Source organism: Nanorana parkeri, unplaced genomic scaffold, assembly GCF_000935625.1.
Source record: "Nanorana parkeri isolate BGI_ZX_2015 unplaced genomic scaffold, ASM93562v1 scaffold359, whole genome shotgun sequence".
Classification (NCBI taxonomy): Eukaryota; Metazoa; Chordata; class Amphibia; order Anura; family Dicroglossidae; genus Nanorana; species Nanorana parkeri.
In genome coordinates, this window is record NW_017306627.1 from 96950 (window position 1) to 118321 (window position 21372).

The 21372-nt window shown below is 41.3% G+C and overlaps 1 protein-coding gene across 1 annotated transcript in view; it reads right to left on the bottom strand.

Annotated features, from left to right (window-relative positions):
• Window positions 1–13806: 13806 nt before the first annotated feature.
• The window catches only part of LOC108788892 (dynein heavy chain 5, axonemal-like), a 237649-nt gene continuing 230083 nt past the window's right edge, over window positions 13807–21372 (bottom strand). The window contains exon 76 of the mRNA XM_018558793.1: window positions 13807–14096. Within this exon, the coding sequence (XP_018414295.1) occupies window positions 13878–14096 (219 nt within the window). The 3' untranslated portion in view covers window positions 13807–13877. The remainder of the gene's footprint in view (window positions 14097–21372) is intronic.

Consider the following 21372-nt stretch of genomic DNA (forward strand, 5'->3'; position numbering starts at 1 on the left):
AGAAATGTAAAGTACATACAAAACAATCAGTATTTCCATAACACAGCAATAATATATACAACTAATAATACAAATATGTCTTTGAAGAGGGTATTTTATGTACTTGCAAACACTGTAGAAACCACCCATTTGCAATCATGTGTGTAATAAGGTTTACAAATATCAGAAAAGAGATATTTGACTACTTGCCTGGTAGATGCTACTTCTATGGTCTCTTGGATAATATATTAAGATTTCTGAAGTGATTTAAAGATATAGCTTTGACTATATGGGACTATGTCTAGTTAACCCTCATATTTATGTCATAAATATGAGGCAGTGCCTCTTCTCTCTTCCTGCTTTATAAATGAATGTGCCTTGTACAAATAATTCCATCTTCAAAGACATACAGTATTTGTATTTTAGCCCACTCACCATTAACTCATGAAGAAGTTGGAAATATTTAACGTCTTGAGTCAGTTTATCCTCTATTAGCGAAAAACAGAAAAAGGCGCCCCCTCCTTGTGTAATATAATTTATTGAAGAAAATTAAAAAATGGATAATGTTACTCTTACAAACATGAAGACATGGGCATAAACACCACTCCATCCTTTTAAGATCTTACCTGCAGAACTGAAATGGACAGCATAGCCAAATAGAATAATAGAAATGGACAGCATAGCCAAACAGAGTAATCCACCATCAAGGGGCTTGCCAGTAAAGGAGTTTAGTGCTTACACGTTTCAGGGGCAAGCCCCCTTCATTAGACTGATGAAGATGATGGATCACTTTGTTTGGCTATGCTGTCCATTTGAGTTCTGCCGTTAAGGTTGAGGTTTGGTTGAGGTTGAGAGGGCTGACCCCAAGTGAAGTTTGGATTGAGGATACAACAGTGTGGTGCCACTGAACCAGTATTCATTGTCTAATGAATTACTGGCCCGGAACAAGCATGTAGTAAGTTTACAAAATCTTAACTTCTGTCCTGCAGGCTCATTTTAGATCAATGATGTACTAGGTAGCAAAAAAACAAAACAGGATTAGGCTTGTGTTGTGTGGTTGTTTGTGTTCCTCAGGGGTATGTGTGTAGGGTTCACTTTAAAACGCATAGAACCTGGTATTTTATTAAATATACTGACATTTAAATGTAAGTGAATTCTTGGCTTTATTGCTACTAATGAATATTGACAGACCATTGTGAAAGGGCTAAGAAAAACCTGGAATCAGCCATCTTGCCTGTTTTACAAAACATCTAAAAAGGTAAGAATTTTTTGTAAGAAGTAATTTTTCAGTATGTTGTGTGAGTAGGAACACGTAATGAACATATAGAGAGGTTTACTCACATTTAACTGCAAAAGTGGAAATATACTTTAAGGCCAAGTAGGGTATAAATATACACATAGACTGCCACCTGCTAGTTGCAACAGATGAATAATACTTCTCAGCATTAGATTCAATATCTCCTGCAGCTTTGACCCAGTGCAGAGGAGACATCAGGAGTCTAGTAGAACCCTAATAACTCCATAAATAGGAAATGCAGCAGCACCATGCTATCACAGAGGAGCTTGTTAGACCCTGCGTGATAGTAAAAAATTAAGCAAAAAAAAAAGCTATAAAAAATATAAAGTTAAAGTATATTGATAAAATCAAGGGAACTATCATTACACTATGTTATCAGCTTGTCAGCCCCCTTATAATACTAATAAAGTGTAGCAAAAACAATCAAAGTAATAAAAGAATGTACGTAAACATGCATACCCCCAGGATGCATGTGGATATATAAACGACAAATACTAAACACGTTCTGGTAATCACACATGCCAGACTGTGAGGAAAACATTCTAGGGCCATGATTTATGGTTAATTCTAAACTGATGAGCTGTAAAGGTTTTCTAAGCGCTGGCTATAGATATTATGAGTACCATAATTCTTTACTGCTCTGCCATTTCATGTGCAATTTTAAGACTTGACATATTTGGTAAGTAATTACTCGACTCAGTTTTGTAGTGCCAGCATAACAATAATGGTAGTTATGAAGAAAGATTGTATAGTTTTCTTGAAACAAATAATATCCAAAGTAGAACAACTAAAGGCTAAAAGAACAATATTTGATCCAGGTAAATGAGCCAACTGACATATGGGGACCATGTAGGATTTTTTTTCATTCTGTGTGGCAACATTGGCTGCAAAGGAATATATTTTGCCTTCTCTGTTTTTAAGCAAGTAAAGTACAATCAGTAGTTGATTTTTTTAAAACCTCTTGGCCGCTCCTGGACAGAATTTGACAACTGTGAACCCGGAAGTGTGAAGTCTCGGAAGGGACTGAGACCCTGCACAGCCCACTTCAGACCTTGCAGAGCCCGCCACAGACCCCCACATAGCCCACCTGAGACGTTGTAGAGCCCACCACACACCCTGCAGACCCCCCCCGCCCCCCGCGTGTATGCAACATACTCAACGTCCAGTGAAAGATATACAAATTCTAATACCAACAAAAAAATCCAAGAATTGTACCAATCTGTCTGCAACTACATTAATAGATAATCAAATCTTGGGGGGCGGAGCCTAAACAAGTACATGTATGTTTTATGCACAGGTAACTCCCAGAGTGCCGGTGGATTCTCAAATTACAAAATTAAATGTCCATGCAGGAAGTGTGCAACACAACATTATTACATAGAAGGAGATAGAGGGAGATATCTCCCCTATCTCATACACACACATGCACAAAACTAGATTCCATATAAACACACTCTATTATACATCTTGAATCTACAGCACAAGGCAATCAGAAGGCATATCCTGCATTATATAGCACAGCACAGGTGAATTATATACAATGTATACCTTACATCCTTGGTTCTCAACTGGTGGGTCGTGACCCAAAAGTGGGTCGCGACCCAATGTTCAGTGGGTCGCCACATGCATTCCACTTTTCTAGGTGAGAGACTCTTCAGCCTCCCACTAGCGCAGCACCCTTAGTTCTCACGCCAACCAGCCATTCAAAATATACTGCCTGGCCCTGCGTGTCAGCTTGAGGTGGGGTGGGCTGTAAGTATAAGGGAGCTCCCTCCATATGTGCATTGCTTACAACTCCCACAACCAACATTTATAGGGCAATAAAGTTGACAGAAGACAATTTTACATGAAGACCTGGATAAAATAGGGGGGTGGGCATCTACATGACAGATGAGGTTTAATACTGAGAAGTGTAAGGTTATGCATTTTGGAATTAAAAATACACATGCAAGCTACTCATTAATGGGCATCCCAATGGGGGGAATCAGAGGTGGAAAAATATTTGGGAGTCCTAGTGGACAGTCGCCTTAGTAACAGCATGCAAAGCCAGGCTGCAGTAAATAAGGCAAACAGGGTACTATCATACATAAAAAAGGGAATGTACTGTAAAGACAAATCCATAATTCTTCCCCTGTACAAAACACTTGTTCGGCCACATCTTGAATATGCAGTTCAGTTTTGGTCACCAATCCACAGAAAGGATGTCCTTGAGCTGGAGAGAGTCCAGAGAAGGGCGACAAAGCTAAGAAAGGGGTTAGAGGACCTAAACTATAAGGAAAGACTGCATGCATTAAACTTGTTCACCCTTGAAAAGAGGAGACTGAGAGGGGACATGATATGAATGTACAAATTGTTTAATGGTGATGGGATAATCAGTAATAAACTGTTTACTGTTAGTTCAGCCAAGAATACAAGAGGCCACCGCCTGAAACTGGAAGAGAAAAGGTTTAGCCCCTTAAGGACCAGTGACGTCCATAGTACTTCACTGGCACCGAGTCTGGTTAAACAGACTCCCGGCGGCTAAAGACGCCGGGTCTCTGTGTACAATTGTAAAGCCGACTGTTGGCTTTACAATAGAAGTGAACAGGGCGACTCAGCTGTCGCGCGATCGCTTCTCCGGGCCGGTAAATGTAAAGTCCCCCGCGAGCACGCGCGTCTTCACGTAAACACGTGTCGGGTGCGCCTACGTATGAAATCGACGATCGCACTACACATGTTGGGTATAGCCGCGCACGCTGGAGTGAAAGCAATAATTCTAAAGCCAATATGTATGTGTATCTCTAAAGTGATGACCTGTGGGGGCTTTTAAAGCATTGTCTATGGACTTTTTGGGGTACTGAATTTTGTCGCAGTTTCACCTGGGCATGTTGGATATCTATTTACTCGTTGTAACCTCATCTTTTATATTTTATTTAAAAAATGGGTATTTAATTGTGTTTTGGGCCACTTAAGGGCATTTTTCACTACATTTTTGGGTTCGATAATACGTTGCGCTAATATCGTCAAACATAAAATTTTTAAACTGCCAACATTTTATTCTATAGGGTCTTGGCTTTCGATATATATATATATATAATGTGTGGGGGATTGAAGTAATTTTCAGGCCTAAAATGTGGATTATATCATAGGTACAAAAAACTAAAAGATGCCTCGGTCACTAAGGGGTTAATCTTAAACAACAACGGGGATTCTTTACTGTGAGAGCAATAAAATTGTGGAACTCCCTTTCACAGACAGTGGTATCAGCTGAGAGTATGGAATCATTCAAGAACCATCTAGATTATTATCTCAGAGAGAACGACATTCAGAGGTACAGGTAATTTTAGTAACTCAAATACACACACACATAACCACATGGGTTGAACTCGATGGACCTGTGTCTTTATTCAACCTCACCTATTATGTAACTATGTAAGGACGACAATTGTTTGGCCCTTACCAGCAGGGTTTATGATAATTCCTTTGTCCCACTGCAAAAAAAACCCAAAAGCATCTCTTTCATCTATGTGAATCCAGTGTGTTGCACATGGATGGGTATAGCTGTGTGTGGTGGTGTGAGTTTACTCATTAAAAGGGGTGTATTTAGGATTGTTCACTGTATGGGGTCTTGTTAACTTGTCACCTTGAGAAAGGGACCTTCATATCCCTGAAATGTTGGTATTATGCTTCCACTATGATTTTTCAACTTTTAACCTCATTAAAAGCTTGAGGGGTTTTTTGGCGAGTGTTGGCTGTCTCTTTATACAAGCAATAAAAACTTGACAGGGGATCTACTCCTTTCCAACAATATCCCCCAAATAACATTATGGCTCTACGTGCACCTAACAACCTAAACAACTAACAAAATCCTAGCCCAATCCTTTAAATGTATTCCTTCACTCTAACCTTTAATCCAATTCATCATCCTCTTCCCTGAAATGTAAAGCTGAACTCCAGCCAAACCTCTAAATACATGATGAATACCAGATGAAGCTGGAGCTGTTCTACCTGCCAAAGGATTTGTATTTCTGTCAACCTGTCATGAGATTTAAACCGTGCTGGCAGGGCAGAAGACCTGCTTTTTCTCTGCTGCAATGAAAGTGAACATAAATGTAAAAAGTGAAGATTTGCTGTATTATAGGGAACATTTAGGAATGCTAATTGTGCCTTAGTAGTACCCTGAAATATCTACCTTTTTCCCTGAATTCCTCTTGAAACAGCAGTGCACTTTTTGGTATGTTAGTGTGCCTAGGCACCCTTGTGTCTATGGTCTAATAGCTGTATATCTGCAGTGTGGGATCTAAGGCACTGCTGCTTCTGACTGCTGGTTTCATGAGATTTAGAGTGAGATTCGGTGATGTCACTGTTGTGCTGTTCACTGTACTCACCCTATCAAAGGATGTAAGGTGTGTGTGCATATACCTGCCCCATCTTCATCCGTTCTGTGGCTGTTTCTTGAATATTCACCACTACCAGTCACCAGTTATCAGGGGGGACTCTGCCATGAGGAAGCATAAGCCCTGCTCCTCCACCAATATGTCCTTCATACAGAGATACAGTGCAGAACAAGACAGCCTAAGTCATTATTGTGGAAAAAATCAGCTCCAGGGAGACTACAGGCAATACTGGGGACTAGTCCTTTGACCTCTGCTTTTTTTGGCACAACTTCCACAGTTCAGTTTTTGTTTAATTTATAATTACCTTCTCTTCTCCCAGCCGGTGACTGGTCAGTGAAAGCAAAAGCAGCAGATGAGCTGATCTCTATCAATCTGTTCTCTCCTTCTTTCAGTGTGTCCCTTAATAACACATAAGCACTTCAGCACAACTTGTTGCCTGATATGAAATCAAATTCAGGTAATGTTTGCATAAAAAAAAAAAATACATTTAACAATATATTAATAAATGCAGAACTACATGTGTGTCTTTTACATCTGACTGTAGTTCCTTTACATGCTGCAGTGTAAGTGGGTTTATGCGTTGAGGCACATGGGGTTAGGATACTTTAGGAAGCCCATTCAAAATCAATAGCCTGCAATGCACCACAATGCATGAAAAATGAAGGTTTCCTGCACTGCCTTACAGTGCACCGCACCATACATTGTGCATTGTGGTGCATTGCAGCTCTGGTTCATTGGAATACCATTCAAAATGAAAGGCATAGTGATATGAAATGTCATTTTTTTATGATATCAATTTATGTGACTTCAATACACCTGGAGGCTTTGTTGAGTGATCCACTTGACATGTGTGCTCACTGTGCAACATTAAGTGCTTATACAACATCATTCCCAATTTTTGCGGACGCAAACCTGTGAAAAAGTCGCTGTTGTGCTCATCTGTGCCCGGCCTCAACCCAACTTACTTTTGTCTTAATGTTAAGCTAATAAAAAAGGGAATAAAGCTCTCTAAAAGTAAAACCCTTACATTTACTTTGAGCTTTATCATTTTGCTATACATTAAAGTCGCACTAAGGTAATATAATTTTAATTAGAAGACTTTATTGATTTATTTTAGGGAAATAAAGGGGGTGGGGGGCGCTCAAATTATGTAAATGTTGTGTTGGAAAAAATTGCAGGAAATGGCATAAAAAAATACTATTCATTCCCAATAAAAACCAAGGAATGAAAACATGTATATAAAGCTGCTTCCAAATTAAAGCCCTATCTGTCCCACAAAAAAAGGATGTAGAGTACGTTAGGATAGACTTTAAACAGTCAAAGATAAGATGTACGGAACTAAGACATTGCTAAGTCGTAAAAAATTGCTCTGGGATTGAGAGAGAAAAAGGCCTAGAGACTCAAGTGATTAACTTAATGTTTTTTCATGCTACATTTCCCACAACAATAAGATGTTTTGAAAGAAATTGACTATTAGTAATAACTGTATTTCATGGACAGGCCTCCAAAGCATTTCTTAACATTCTTTTTTTCTGGCTACCCCATACTCTTTAACAAGGGGGGAGCACTGAGAATGGTGTTGCTGACGACCTGAGAGGGTGTTGTTGTCACTCCCCTGGTCATGTGACAGTGCACAGACCAAGTGATTGGTTTCTACGCCAGGTCACTATCACAGGGAAGCAGGTCACATGCTTCTCCATACCTGGAAGTGGCAGGCAGTGTCCTCAGCTGTGAGAAATGCTCCTATGATGTCTGTTGGTCATCCTCCCTTCCCTGGCCTGAGCATCGGTTGCTGGGCGCTGCACGCCCATGGCTCTAGGTTTGAGATAGTGATTGCTTCCAGGTTCCTGTACCTTTTGCCTTGCCTTGTCTCTGAATTTCTTTTGTTGCTGACCCTTGCCTTGGTACAAATTACTCTTGTCGTTGCTGCCTGCCCTGACCTTTGCCTGGATATGGGTTACTCTTCTGCTTGCCACCTGCCCTCACTGTTCAACTCTTGTGAGGACAATGGTTATGCTACTATCTGCTATCAGCTGAGGCAACGGAGAACTCGGTGACCAGCCAGCCACTAGCCCTGGTCACTCCTACACATACCATGTCCCTTAAATCTTACTATCTGGAAGCCGTCTAACATGATAGGTGAATTCTCTCTCTCCCATTAGACCTAATTGCCCTTAAGGGAAAGGTGTCTGCTATAGGTGAAACATCACTGACTCCTCACTATTTTCAGAGAACAGGATGTGGACCGGTAAACTTTACAAAGAGAGGTAAGGTTGGGGGATGCCCTTTCAGGAGACACTTACTTGCCCTGCATTGGGAAAAGTGAGAGTGTCTCTTTACACCCAGGGCAAGCATTAGAAGAGAGCACACTGGACATCCTCCAAGTGTACCCACTCTGTGATAGCACTCCAGGCTTATCCTAGCCTTCTATAGTGTGGCAGATGTGTGGGCAGGAATCCATTGTGTTCTGGATCTCTCAGCAGCCCTGCAGCCACAGTGCAGAATAAGGGATGAGACTCGTATGCTAGCCTCTGCGTGGTATTTAAATATCATACTTTCTGTTTACTCAATAACATTTTTTAGTCCCTATTTCATTTTTAAAAGTATGTTAGCATCTGCTCAGCACTTGCCATTAAGCACTAATTCTCATTTCTCTACTGACTGATATTTTGTGACTAGCGACATTTTAAGGGATGTTTTTAATTTTTACAGATAATTTACTAATGTTTTAGGAATTAGCTCTGTTTAGAATTCAGTAAAGGAGGAAAACAGCACTAATGAATCTGACAGGGTTTAGACGTCTACTCTAATAGGTGTTAACGTTTATTTAAAATTGAAAAATCTGTCATTTTTGTACATTAAAATAATAAGATGTGTATATTTATATAGTTTAATGCTGAAAATGTGATAACACTCCTCCCCCTTCTGCAGAGATCTATTTTACCTGGCAGATTTGTATTTCACATTCCAAATCCCTATCAAATCTCACTGTGGTACTGATGGGGAACTGGCATAGCAACTACCCCCCTTTCCTCCACTTACCTCCACCACTTTTTCACTGGTGGTAATAAAAAAAAGCCCTTATTTAGTCTAGTCCACTCTGTATAACAGTACTTGGGCCTGGTGATTGGCAGCATATGCACCCAGCCCTGCATTGTGGCTGCATAGTGGTATAGAGAGATGATGGATGGCTACCTTCTCCAGGACTGTGAGGACTGTTTGGCGTTTGGACCTCTCCTTGGCGAGGCACCTTGTCCCCATGTTGATGACTGGATGTAAGTACTTGAAACTGCCCTCTTTTTATCTCATTCACAGTGAGACTCAAACTAGAAGGTGGAAGGTTAGTACTCTTAAGTAGGATATACATGGTGTGAATTGCAGCCAGTTCTTGATGAATCTGCTGAAATTCACATAGTGGGTGCTGCTGTTGGCACCCTTTCACCAGACATTCCTTGATCAGCTGATTGAAGAAGCAGGTTGGAAGATTCTCAGCCGAACAGAGCTTGCAGCCAACCAGCTGCAAACTCCATTTGGGCAATCTGACAGTGGCCAGTGGCTGCTATTAGAAAACAATGCAAAACAGCAGGGGATACCTCCATCCTCCCTCATAAGCATTGTTTGAGGGATCTGTTATATTTTCTTCGTTCAGCCCGCAGGATGACTGAAGAAAATATGACCGTGCATACACAACTTTAGTCATTCCGGCTCTACTGCAGGCACATGTGCTAACAAGAAGCATGTTGATGAAAGGAGAGAGCAGAGAGATGACCTGATCAGTCTACTACAGTCTCCGTCTGCTCCAGTTTTAGTAAATTCCCCCCATTAAATGCATTTGCCTGATTGTTAATGTGTTATTTACATTGCACATTCTGCACGTGACCTACTATTATAGCTGAATAAAAACACACATATTATTACATTTGTTATTGGGGGGGAGGGGGGAGGATATTTATCAAACCTGGAGCAGACAGAATCTAGAGGAATTGCCTATAGTAACCAATCAGCTTCCCGCTTCAGTTTGTTCAGTTAAGCCTTGAAAACGAAGAGAGAAGCTGATGCACAACTGCTCCAGATTCTGCCTGCTCCAGTTTTGATAAATCCCCCTCTCTATGTCCTCTGCAGAATGACATAACAGGGATGAGAAACCTAAATAGACAGAGTGAGAAACTGCCTACAGAGTTTCCTTTCAGCTGATAATCAACAGTCCCTCTGCTGTATTATTCAGCTCAACATGTCACTCAATGACAGTCATAAAGTGATAGCTAAGGAAACAATATATTTTCAGTCTGAAGTTTTTAGACGCAGCGAGGAACCAAATCCATTTCCTATTTATGAAGCATACAGACAACAATGAAAGAAATGTTTCCTATGGAATTGCATTTGGTTCTGGCTGTGTGCCACTGTTTACTGAGGTCAACTAAACTTACATTTAATTTCTCACATGCCCTAAGATCCTTCATATTAACTGTATTGTAGTTACACAGTGCTGTTTCAACTATATCACTATTGAATGTAAGCAATGACAGGACAAGAACCAACCAAAACATGCAATAAAGTACTCACCCAAATGCTCCGATGTCTAACCCGATACCTGAGCTTCCGGTATCAGGAAGCCGGGCAACAGGTCATTATACGCTGCATGGCTTCCTGATTGGACGGGAAGCCGGCTCCATGCTCCCTCGTCACTTGGTGGAGCCGGCTTCCCGGCCAATCAGGAAGCCTGGTGCCGTGTAATGACTCATTGCCCAGCTTCCTGATTGGCCGGCTCCATGCTTATCGGGAAGTGTGTGACGAGTCTTTCATTGCCACCCTGCTTCCCTGCTAATCAGGAGGCCAGGTGGTGAGTCATTACACGCTGCCTGGCTTCCTTAATGGGACTTCCTGTATTGGTATTAGTATCAGCGAGTACTCGATCCCGAAAAACCGGTATCGGTTCATCCCTACTTATAACCACTGTCAGCTCTTTTTGCCATATGTATCCCCTTGGGGAAATTACCCTTCACTTCCTGTCCCATAGACACAACAGGAAATGAGAGGAAATCCCTGCAAAACAAGGGAAATTCCTGGTGGTCAGTAAGCCATTGGAAGATTTCCCATCTATTTCTGTTCTGATGACAACTCAAAATTTGTGACTTCCTTTTACTTTCAGTGATATCGATCAACAGGACAAACAGGGAGGGTGAATATATCTAATGGGAACACAGATGGCGATAAAACCTGACAGGTGTTCTAATCCCTTTCCACTCTATCCAAAACTAAAAACAAACACTTGTTTTTTTTAGGCTGAACTCCAGGATCCTATTCTTTTGCATTTGCAGATCCCTCTCCCCAGGCTCTCTTAAACGACTTACTTTTCGAGCAATCCAAGATTTTCAGTCCCAGTGATGTCATGATATCCCTCATTAAAATGTACTGCTTCCAGGCACCAGGAGAAGGTCTTTCCATCTTGCTGCATGTTGCATCTATGTGGGATAACAGCGCTATATTTACCATTATGCAAAAGGAAATGCGGGAAGTGGCAGACATATGTGTGTGGGTGGAGATGAGGGCTGTATCTCAATCACATGTACAGTTGGCGGTCCAGACCAGGGGTCTGAGACTCATGAGTCCGCCCACTACAGCAAGCAGGGGGGAGTTACATCACTGCTTGTTGAAGCAGAACTACAACTTGGAAGATACCAGACCAATGGCTGTGGGGCATAGAGGGCACAGTGGTCAACGGTCTAATAAACCAGATGTCAATGAGAGGCCTGCAAATAAGGAAGTACTATGGGAGGAGTAATCAAAACTGGAGCAGACAGAATGTGGAGCAGTTGCCCATGGCAACCAATCAGCTTCTGTCTTTTATTTTCAAACCATAACTGAACAAATTGAAGAGAGAATCTGATTGCTGCTCCAGATTCTGTCTGCTCAAGTTTTAAAAAATTACCCCCTATGGGTTTCCCAGTGACAGTTGAGCTATGCATTGAAGTGAAAACACATTTGCAGCAGCTTTATACACATGCCAAAAAAAATTCTGCCCGGAGTTTAGATTTAGATATTTAGATATCAGTTTCCAGCAGCTGTGCAGAGGTAAGTAGTCGTCATCCGGTGGAAATATAGGAACATACTTTGTTGGTTATTCAGAAACCTGTTTTGCTATGAAATGTTCCACACATTATTCGCTTATTGCGAAGAACTCGTATCATACATAAAGACTTTATGCCCTGTGTTGTTTTCTTGTGGTTGGAAAGGCCGGTTAGCTCGTGGGCAGAGCTTACCATTAGGATTTGGTATTGTTTAGCCCAGGCAACTCTAAAGTATATCTACAGCAATAATTTCATTTAAATATTGGATACAGAAGTATTCTGTCACATTGAAAGCGCCAATTTCAGATTCGCTCATCCCTATCACATCCCAAGGTGATGATGGAAACCCCTAAGTGTACAATAGCTGCCAGCCCAATATTCCGATTCTCTTTATCTACGCCGCGGCCATACTAGATAAGGAAACCTCGATCACAGCGTCATTCACTCACTTTTCCCAAGAAGGTAGTCACTGCTGTCTGATTCCCAGTTAGGAACTTACATGCTCTCTGTTTGTCCGGATGACCACTTTCCCTGAGACTGAAAGTAAGGGAGATACCAATTTTGAGCTGCCCCTAGAACAGGAATAGAGGGGAGATCATCTGATGGGGGCACCTGTACTGGTGACAACTGTCTACTAAGGCATTTTCATCATTTTGGAGAGATTTCCTCTCACTTCCTTGACAGAAAATGAAGAGCAATTACCTCAAATGAACAGAGATGGAAAACAAAATCCAATAGGTTGTCAACATTCCCTGCTTTATCCTAGATGGAAAAAAAAAGTATTGACTAGCTATGCTTAAATTATCAAAGCAGTGTTGTCAGTGGCAGTGAGTGTGGGCGAGCCTCACAGTGTCAAATCCATGAAACATGAACCCTGTGCTGCTCTGAATGAAGGAGTATGTCAGAGTTTTGTTTATTCACAATGTCACCAATGAGCTTTATTTTAGGGCAACTTCTGGCACGTTATGGCATTGTCGTTACACATTTGTTAAATGTCAGTGTGTCTCCAACCCAGCAGTCTCTCTAACAGAACATAAAACAGTGCTCCTTTAAGAGGTCAGTCTTTAGAACAGGACAGTGTGTGCTGCATATCAATATCTCTAATATGGTACCTCTAATATGGCAGTGTCACTGCTAGCATACACCACAGTCTGTGTATTATACACCCAATCTTTTTACCCACACCAATCTATACCATGTCTATTCAGCCATGCTCACCTGTAGCAGGACATGCTCTGCAACCCTCTAACCCAGGGGTAGCAAACCTCCGGCCCTCCAGCTGTGGTGAAACTACAAATCCCATGATGCATCTCTCTTTGGGAGTTATGTCTGTGGCTGTGAGAATCTTGCAATGCCTCATGGGATTTGTAGTTCCACAACAGCTGGAGGGCCAGTGGATTGCTACCCCAGCTCTAACCAGATAAGTGAAATGAGAGTCAAGTGAAATTATATCATTTTTTTGTTTAATATATTTTATTAAACAATCGTTCAGTTCTCAATAGCTATTATAAAAGTGCACTTCAGACAAAGAAGATAATTTAAACAATGTTTTAAGACATGGGTTTGATTTACTAAAGGCAAATAGGCTGTTCACGTTTCAAGGGAATTTAACCTTAGCTTAGTAATTGTAGCAAAAAAATCTCAATCATGTGCAAAGAAAATAAAAACATTGTATTTTTGCTTGTATATGATTGGATGATGGAAGTCTGCAGAGCTTCACCTCATTCACTAAGCTAAGGGGAAACTTCCCCTGCAACGTCCAAATTCCCTTGCAAAGTGAACAGCCTATTTGTCCTTAGTAAATCACCACGAGTATCTCTAAAAGCAGAAACAGAGAATTAACACATTGAAAAACAAAGCTAGCTAGCTTTCATTTGTGTCCTGAACTATGATACATGTGATATCATTGGTGTTGGTTCAACAGCTTCCTCCATTATGCATATTTATTACATTGAGGAGACAATAACTGGGAAAACACTACACCTAAATTCCAGGTAGCTGTAGCCAGTGGTGTTGCACAGTAGAGCTATGTAGATTTTGTTATGCAGTTTACATGATGTTTAGCACAGACAATAGTGACTCAGATCAGTGACATCAGAATTGTTGGTAAGAGTTTATTATGATGTTCGATGTTTTCTCACAATACTTGCATCTGGTTTATTTGTTATCACACAGTAGAGCAACGCCTCTCATTGTCCAATGATCGGGAACAAACACTGTTCTCAGATACAATGAGAATATATAAGTGAGATCTGTCCTTCGTGGCTTCTTATAAACTGGGCAGGTGTAGAGGTTGGTTAGCTGCTTCTTCGGATCCACCGTTCCACTAGTGCTCACGGCATAGACATGAACTACGGGAAGATTGGTAAACAGCACCTGAAAGTAAAACGGACATATCACCAGTGTTAATCCAGCTAAACTGTATTCTTCATTATTATTTCATCTTCACTATTTCAAACTGGACTTTGAGCACATATAAGAAGCACCCCGTAATATAGTGTTACGTGTTCGTTATTCAGTTATCAACTGTGTGCTTGTATATTAGATTCTTTTAAACCCCTGTGAAGTAACACACAGAGGAGGCGACCAACACTGTAAGCAATTCAGACTGTATTACACTTTACAGTGCTGTCAGTCTAATACTGTTAACCTGCTTACAGGAGGGGAAAGAGCAGAGATGACCCTTTCATTATTCGGCTATTTTCAATCAGCAGGCTGGGGGCAGGAAGATAGCACCACTGTATTTCTTTACTGCAACTGAAAAACCATTATTCAGAGTGGCAGGTGTGTGTAAATTGCAAAAGTGGTCCAACAGAATCACAAATATTGTGGCAGGTAAAATAGTTGACATACATGCATTTTATATATGCCATCAGCCTTCAGTACCAGAAATGAGTTACTAAGTAGCAAACAATTTACTTTTTACCACCACCAGGAAATGTACAGTTCACGTGGTGTTATCCCTCACTTCAGGCCTGTTCACAACTACAAGCCCGCTTTGCATTTGTCTTTCTTTATTTCTTTACATACAAAGACTAATTTATTAAGGGAGTAAAAAACATTCACACAATAAATTGTGTAAAGATTCACTGAGATTATCCAAAAATGAGAAAAGCAAATACCTGTTTACTTATTTAATCTGCACTAGTAACTGAGGTGAATATTCACCAATTTGTTGTATGAACAACTCCTTTAGTAAATCAGCCTGAAAGCCCACACTCCCCATTCCACAGTGTGCCTTGCATTACTAATTCTACCCTCTCCTGTGGTACCAAATTGTCAGTCTTACATGATGCTGATTTCACTGGGTTCAAATGTATAAAATGTACACAGTTAGAAAACTTAAGTGAATAAATTATCAAAACTTTGCATGGAGAAACGGTCTGTGCAACCTTGGAATGCAGTTAATTACATTATAATTGGCCTTATATATCAAAACATCTCTACACTTTAGATGTCTTTGTAACTTGGCAATATGGACGTAGTCTGATAAAAGACGTGGGGACTGTGCTACTGTGCAGTAATGAGATCTTTGAATGAGACTACAAATCAATAAATTAATCAACTCCATCTTTACAAGGATCTGTTCCCAAAGACTAAAATTCAGAAAGTACGGTCCGCTCTTACAGAGATTACATAGTGGAAAAGGCGATGACAGAACAGATGGAGACTTGAGGCTTATTTATACAGCAGTCAATGTGACATTTACCAAACATTCAGAGCAGGGGAATCTTCCTTGTGAATGTGTTTTACCATGCAGAGTCACCATGAGTGGATGTTTGGTGAATGTCACGTTCATTGTATTATAAATATCCCTGTTAGACTTCAAACAGCGAATCAGGATCCAAGGAATTTACTCTTGAGAAAAATGTATATTGTTCCAGCAACAAAGTTTGCCATATATTTTCAGGTATGTAAGAATGACAAAGGAGCCCTTACGCATTCCAGGCCCAAGAGAGCTAACAATCTAATGTGCCTTCAGTCACAAAAGCATGTACTAATCGAACCTTTGACCATGCTATGAACATTCTATATTCATTAAAAAAATCTAGCTGTGGCTGGCCAGATTAAGTATTTGCCCACTTTGTAATCACCAAACACCACTAGGTGACACAAGATAACAGATGATTTCCTTCCTCTTCCGAATGTTATTGTGGCCTAGACAACTGTTATTTTTGACAACTGTTTTAATTTTTGTTGCCTTGCAATTCTTCTTTCTGAGGCTCCCTGCACATGGCATTTGAAGCCACGGCTGGAGATTCTTGCCTCAGGAATCTCAGGTGAGTCCATACAGATGCGGCCGTTGTGCCCATTCAAGTTAATAATGGTGACAGCAGCCGCATCTGTCTGTGGCTGTCCACAAGGACCATGGAAAAATTACCTGGGGTTTGGGATAGATGCTTGTCCTTGGATGCAAAGAGATTACGCCCAGGGACAAGTATTTCTCCAGATCTGCAAGTAATTGTACCATGTACTATTTCTGCCAGGAAGCCTTGGACAAATGCGGCTGCTGTCACCCTGTCATTAACTGGAATGGGCACAACGGCCATATCTGTATGGACCCAACTAGGATTCCTGCCGCAAAAATCTGCAGGTTCTAACCACAGGAATCCCCAGCCATGGTTTTGAATGCCATGTGCTTGAGGGCTAAATGTGTGACCTTACATTAAAAGATTATTATGGCAAAAAGCAGTCACATTAGTCAATATGCTATTAGGATTACGCAGTATGTATATCAAATGAGAACAATGTGTTATTTAAAAGAAAACAAGAAAAAAAAAAGGCTGTACAGAATCTGGTGTGCTTCATCTTTGATCACGTCAACATGTACTGAAAACAAAAAGCTGCACGCCGGGTGGGTAATTCTCAGAACCAACAGGTGTCACAGCTCTGGGCCTGTAGAAGCAGAGATTGCCACTAAATGAAGTCTCAGCCCAGCTCTTGTCTAGGCATGTTATATCAAACAGAATGTGACAGTCACAAATGAATAAGAAACGAAAAATGACAGAATGTAATCAATGAGACTGCTAGTCCATAATCCTTTGCAAACAAAATCTTTTTTCTTTGCCAGGTTTAGTGATAAGAGCTACATTTTCCAAACTGTACAGAACATATCGTGGAAGGAACCCAGCATTGTATTTTATTGGCAGCACTGTCAGCTGAATCACAGTCATCACATGAATCTTATTTTATGGTTTAAGCCAGAGAAATATGACCAGAGGTAGTAAATATTGTGCACTGGAATAACCTTTAAAGTGTATCTAAACCCAAGAACAAAAGTTAAATACATTGCAGCTTACTGGTCCTCAGATGTGGTGGCTGGATTAGTTTTTTTTACTTTACTTTCATCTGGTAGCCTTCTCAGTAACACACTTCCTGTCCCAGGGTGTCATTCTAGGACAAAGGGGTGTTAGGACTAAAGTACAACCTCCCCCGCTCCTAACCTCTATAACATTATTTTGTGTCCTGTAGTCCACAAAATAGAACTATGCTGGGCTGATAACACTGCTTGAGATTTCAGTACAGAGTGTGCACAAAATGTCACAGGATTTCTGGCAGGATTTTTTCAAACACATATCAAAATGTTTTTAATGGTATAACAGACCAAAGGGAGTAAATAAAAGACGTTCATTGTTCAGGTTTACAGACACTTTGGGGTCCACTTATAAACAAAATCAGGGCCATTCACCAGCAAATCTCTGAACATTCGCTTTGTGGGAAGAGATGCAAAAACGGACATTCTTAGGGGTCTATTCACTAAGCTGCCGTAGGCAGCCAAGTGAATGACCGACCTGAAGCGAAGTGAGCCGAACGCTGTCCTGAACGCCGCCCAGGAGAGAAACACTTTTTTTTTTCTGACATGGAGCCGTTGGCTGTCGTCACAATAACAATAAAAAATAAAATAAAACATTTTCGCCATAGGAATGCATTGCGAGATTCCTATTGGATATTTCAATTTGCAATAGCCAATAGCAAACCAGCTATTGCACCCGCACTCTGCTGCTGTCAATCACCAGTGGGGACCTGATGGAGAACTGCAGCAGTGGGCAGGTGCAATATCTAGTTTGCTATTGGCTATTGCAAATTGAAATAGCCAATAGGAATCTAGCAATGCATTCCTATGGTGAAAATGTTTTATTTTTTTTTAAATTCTGACGACAGCCAACGGCTCCATGTCAGAATAAAAATAAAATAAAAAAATCAGTGTTTCTCTGCTGGGCGGCCTGGAGCGGGAGCGCCCGGGAGACTTAGGCTATCTGGAGATCAGTGTCCCTGGTTAGCTGGTAACCAGGGACGCTGATCTCTCTGCAAGTGGCCGGAGCCAGCCGTAAGATCACGGCTGGCTCCCCCAAGCTGTCAGAAGCAGGCTGTCGGCCAGCCGGCCGCTCGGCCAGCTTCGGCTTTCACCTCGGCTCAGTCAAGCCGAAGCATATGCCTTCGTCTCGACTGAACCGCCCGGCCAACTTCGGGAGCTGTACGGGCTATACTGAATAGCCCGTATAGCGGCCCTTCTGTTCTACTGAACCGAAGGGGTCCTGGGGGCCGAAGCTAGCCGAAGGATCAGCCCGAAGCTATGGCTAGATCCTTCGGCTGCTTCTTGAATAGACCCCTTAGTATATTTTCTTTACAAGCCAATGAAATAATGAAATACTGTGTTTTGGCCACCAGGTGGGTCTAAGGAGCATAGGAAATAACTACTTATTTACTGTGCCACTCAGCATTATTACATCATTAAATTCGAAATGACATTTAAATTGTAAAAACATTTTTTTTTACATCGATTTTTACGGAACAAAATGTTCACAGAGATTCCCAGGGCAAATGGCTCTGCAAATTGTATATAAATAGACTCCATTAAGTATAGGTAGTAGGTTATAAAACAGCATAATATCAGAAACTGTTAGAACACTGCCGGTAACATGATGTTGCTAGTGGTCAAGTGCAAGACTTTCTAGCAGTGGCAGCTTGATGCTTTTTTTAAGGTGTTTTAAAGGAGAACTATGAGATGAGTGATTTCCACTCACCTCATAGTTCTAAGCCGACCTGTGACAATGAGACTGTCACAGGTCGGCTCAGTAGATCGGGAGGTGAGGGAACACATACCGGGTTCCCTCACCTCTCGATCCTGTCACGGCTCTCTGCCGTGACAGGGGGAGGGGCTGGATTCCCCTCTCCCCGCTCCGATCTGCCAGCGCTGACTGGCGGAACGGACGGGGGAGGGGGCGGGTACAGCTGGCTCTGCCTCTAGATAGGCAGAGCCAGCTGTCACTCACGCAGCTGGGCGGATCTCGACATCGATGTCGGGATCCGCTCCGGCTGAGGCGTCTCAGTATATAGTGAGCTGTAGCTCGCGGTATACTGAGCTTAGGGTGACGGGAGGACGCTAGTTTGTGTCCTCCCGTTACCCTAAGGAGAACTATGGGGAAAAACACTGACCCCCATAGTTCTCCTTTAACTGCCTCCGAGCCGGCCGTAGTAAAAAACGGCCGGCCAGGAGCTCTCTAGATCTGAGCGGAAAGAAGCTGATGGAGCAGATCTCTGCTTCATCAGCTTCTTTTTGGGGGGTCCTAGGTGACATTAGGGGTTTTGGAGACCCCTGATGTCTCCATAAAGAGGACCTGTCACATATTTTGCTATCACATAGGGGGGGTTTATTAGCCCCCGTATGTGATAGCAATAAAGTTTAGTGGAAAAAAAAAAGGGAAAAAAAATTAAAGTCCTCCCCAAAAAATTTTAAGTAACACATAAAAAAGAATAAAAAAAAAACAAAAATTTTTTTAAAGTCTCCACCCATACATACACGCATGCATACATGCGTCGGGGGCGCATAAGTGCAAAAAAGACGATTGCGCCCATTACGCCGCACATGTTACATATCGCCACGAACGTCGCAGTGAGAGCAATAAGTCTAGGGCCATCAATCACTGATAACAATAAACTGATGAGCGGTAAAAACGTTTAAAGCGTCGCCTATGGCTAATTTTGGTTGCGGTCGTTTTCTGCGATGTCGCGGGTGCGCGCAATTTTAAAGCTTGACATGTTTGGTGTCTATTTAACCGACGTGACCCGATCTTTTATATTTGACCAAAAAACTGGGTAATAATAAATGTTTCCTAACATAATATTAAAAAAACGTTTTTTTTTCAAAATTTTCAGTAATTTTTTCTAATTATAATAAAAAATAAAACCCCCAGTGGTGATTAAATACCCCCAAAATAAAGCCCTATCTGTCCCCAAAAAATGGTGTAAAATTCATTTCAGTACAGCGTTGCATGACGGAATAAACGTCAGTCAAAGTATCGCAGCGCTGAATACTGAAAAATGGCCTGGCCAGGAAGGGGGTCTAAACACCTGGTCTTGAAGTGGTTAAAGACAGTATGTCCCTTAGATCTTAATATAAGTAATAAAGTGTATATGTAAATAATTATAGTTTAAAGATAACTGACCTCTACCTTGACAGCAGGAGGCTGTACAAACCGGTACACACGAGGAACACCATTTTGTGCATGCTCTTATTGCTATGTTTTTAATGCTAGAGTAGAATATTCATGATTATTTAATAAAATTATGTAATAACCCCAAAAGGTGTAGAAATACAAAGCAACCAATCAGATTTCAGGGTACTGCAATCAAGGAGATATAATTTGTTTTCTGTGGGATACAGCACTTTAAATTTAAGTTGTTGAAATGTGCATAGCCGTATCAAATAATCTCAAGTGTTTGCTAGGACAATAATTTCCTCTGGTCTTTGGTGTACTCTGTTGCAAGGAGCTGACATTGTGGCTTTTCCATACCCCAGAGCTTAAACTCTACCATTGTCTCATAATGTGCCGGGATCCCCTCAGTGGCCAATAAGGGCATTTTCATTGGATAGTGGGGCTTAGTTGTAGGGTCTATGCTTATGTCTGCAGCCATAGGAGTCAAGCTCTTGGTAGCACCCAAAAATTCCCTGTTTTACATTTCACTAGATGTAAAGTAGGAAAATTGTGATTCTAAACCTGTAGATCTACACATCATGAACAGCAGTGTTTCTATTTTCTTTTGCAGAGCCAAGGGCTATCTGGAAGTTTATGTATTACTGCAACAGAATAATACCAAGAATATATGTAACATCTAATGTTTATTTATCCCTATTTATTATGTATTTTAGTATGGGCCTGGGGTAGGCTTAGACTCATACATTCCACTATAATTATTATAGGTAATTAAACATTTTACATTGTAAGTTGCAGAATTATGAAACTTGTATTTATGCCTCCTAATAATGCCGGTCTAGGAAAATTAGCTTAGGAGGTGGGATCAATTTTAATATGTATAAAACAAGCTATTTTATATATCAATGTAGAAATATATAAAATGGCATTTATACCCTGGTCAGTGATGTCACAGTGATCCCGCTCAGCCTCTAGTAGCAATGAAGTTGGGGGTCAGACACTACCAGAGATTTTAAGTGAATCCTGCATGTTTGAAGTTAGCGGTCACAGTGGATGAATGCAGGAATTTCACCGGGCTGATTCTTTGTAACCATAATGCGCTGCAAGGGCCTTTAAACGTAGGACAGCTGGCTTAGAAGGCTCAGTAATAGGGGCTTTGTTCTGTGCCAGGCTTTTCACTATAAAAGGGGGGGGGGGGGGTCACGGGGCGCGGGAGG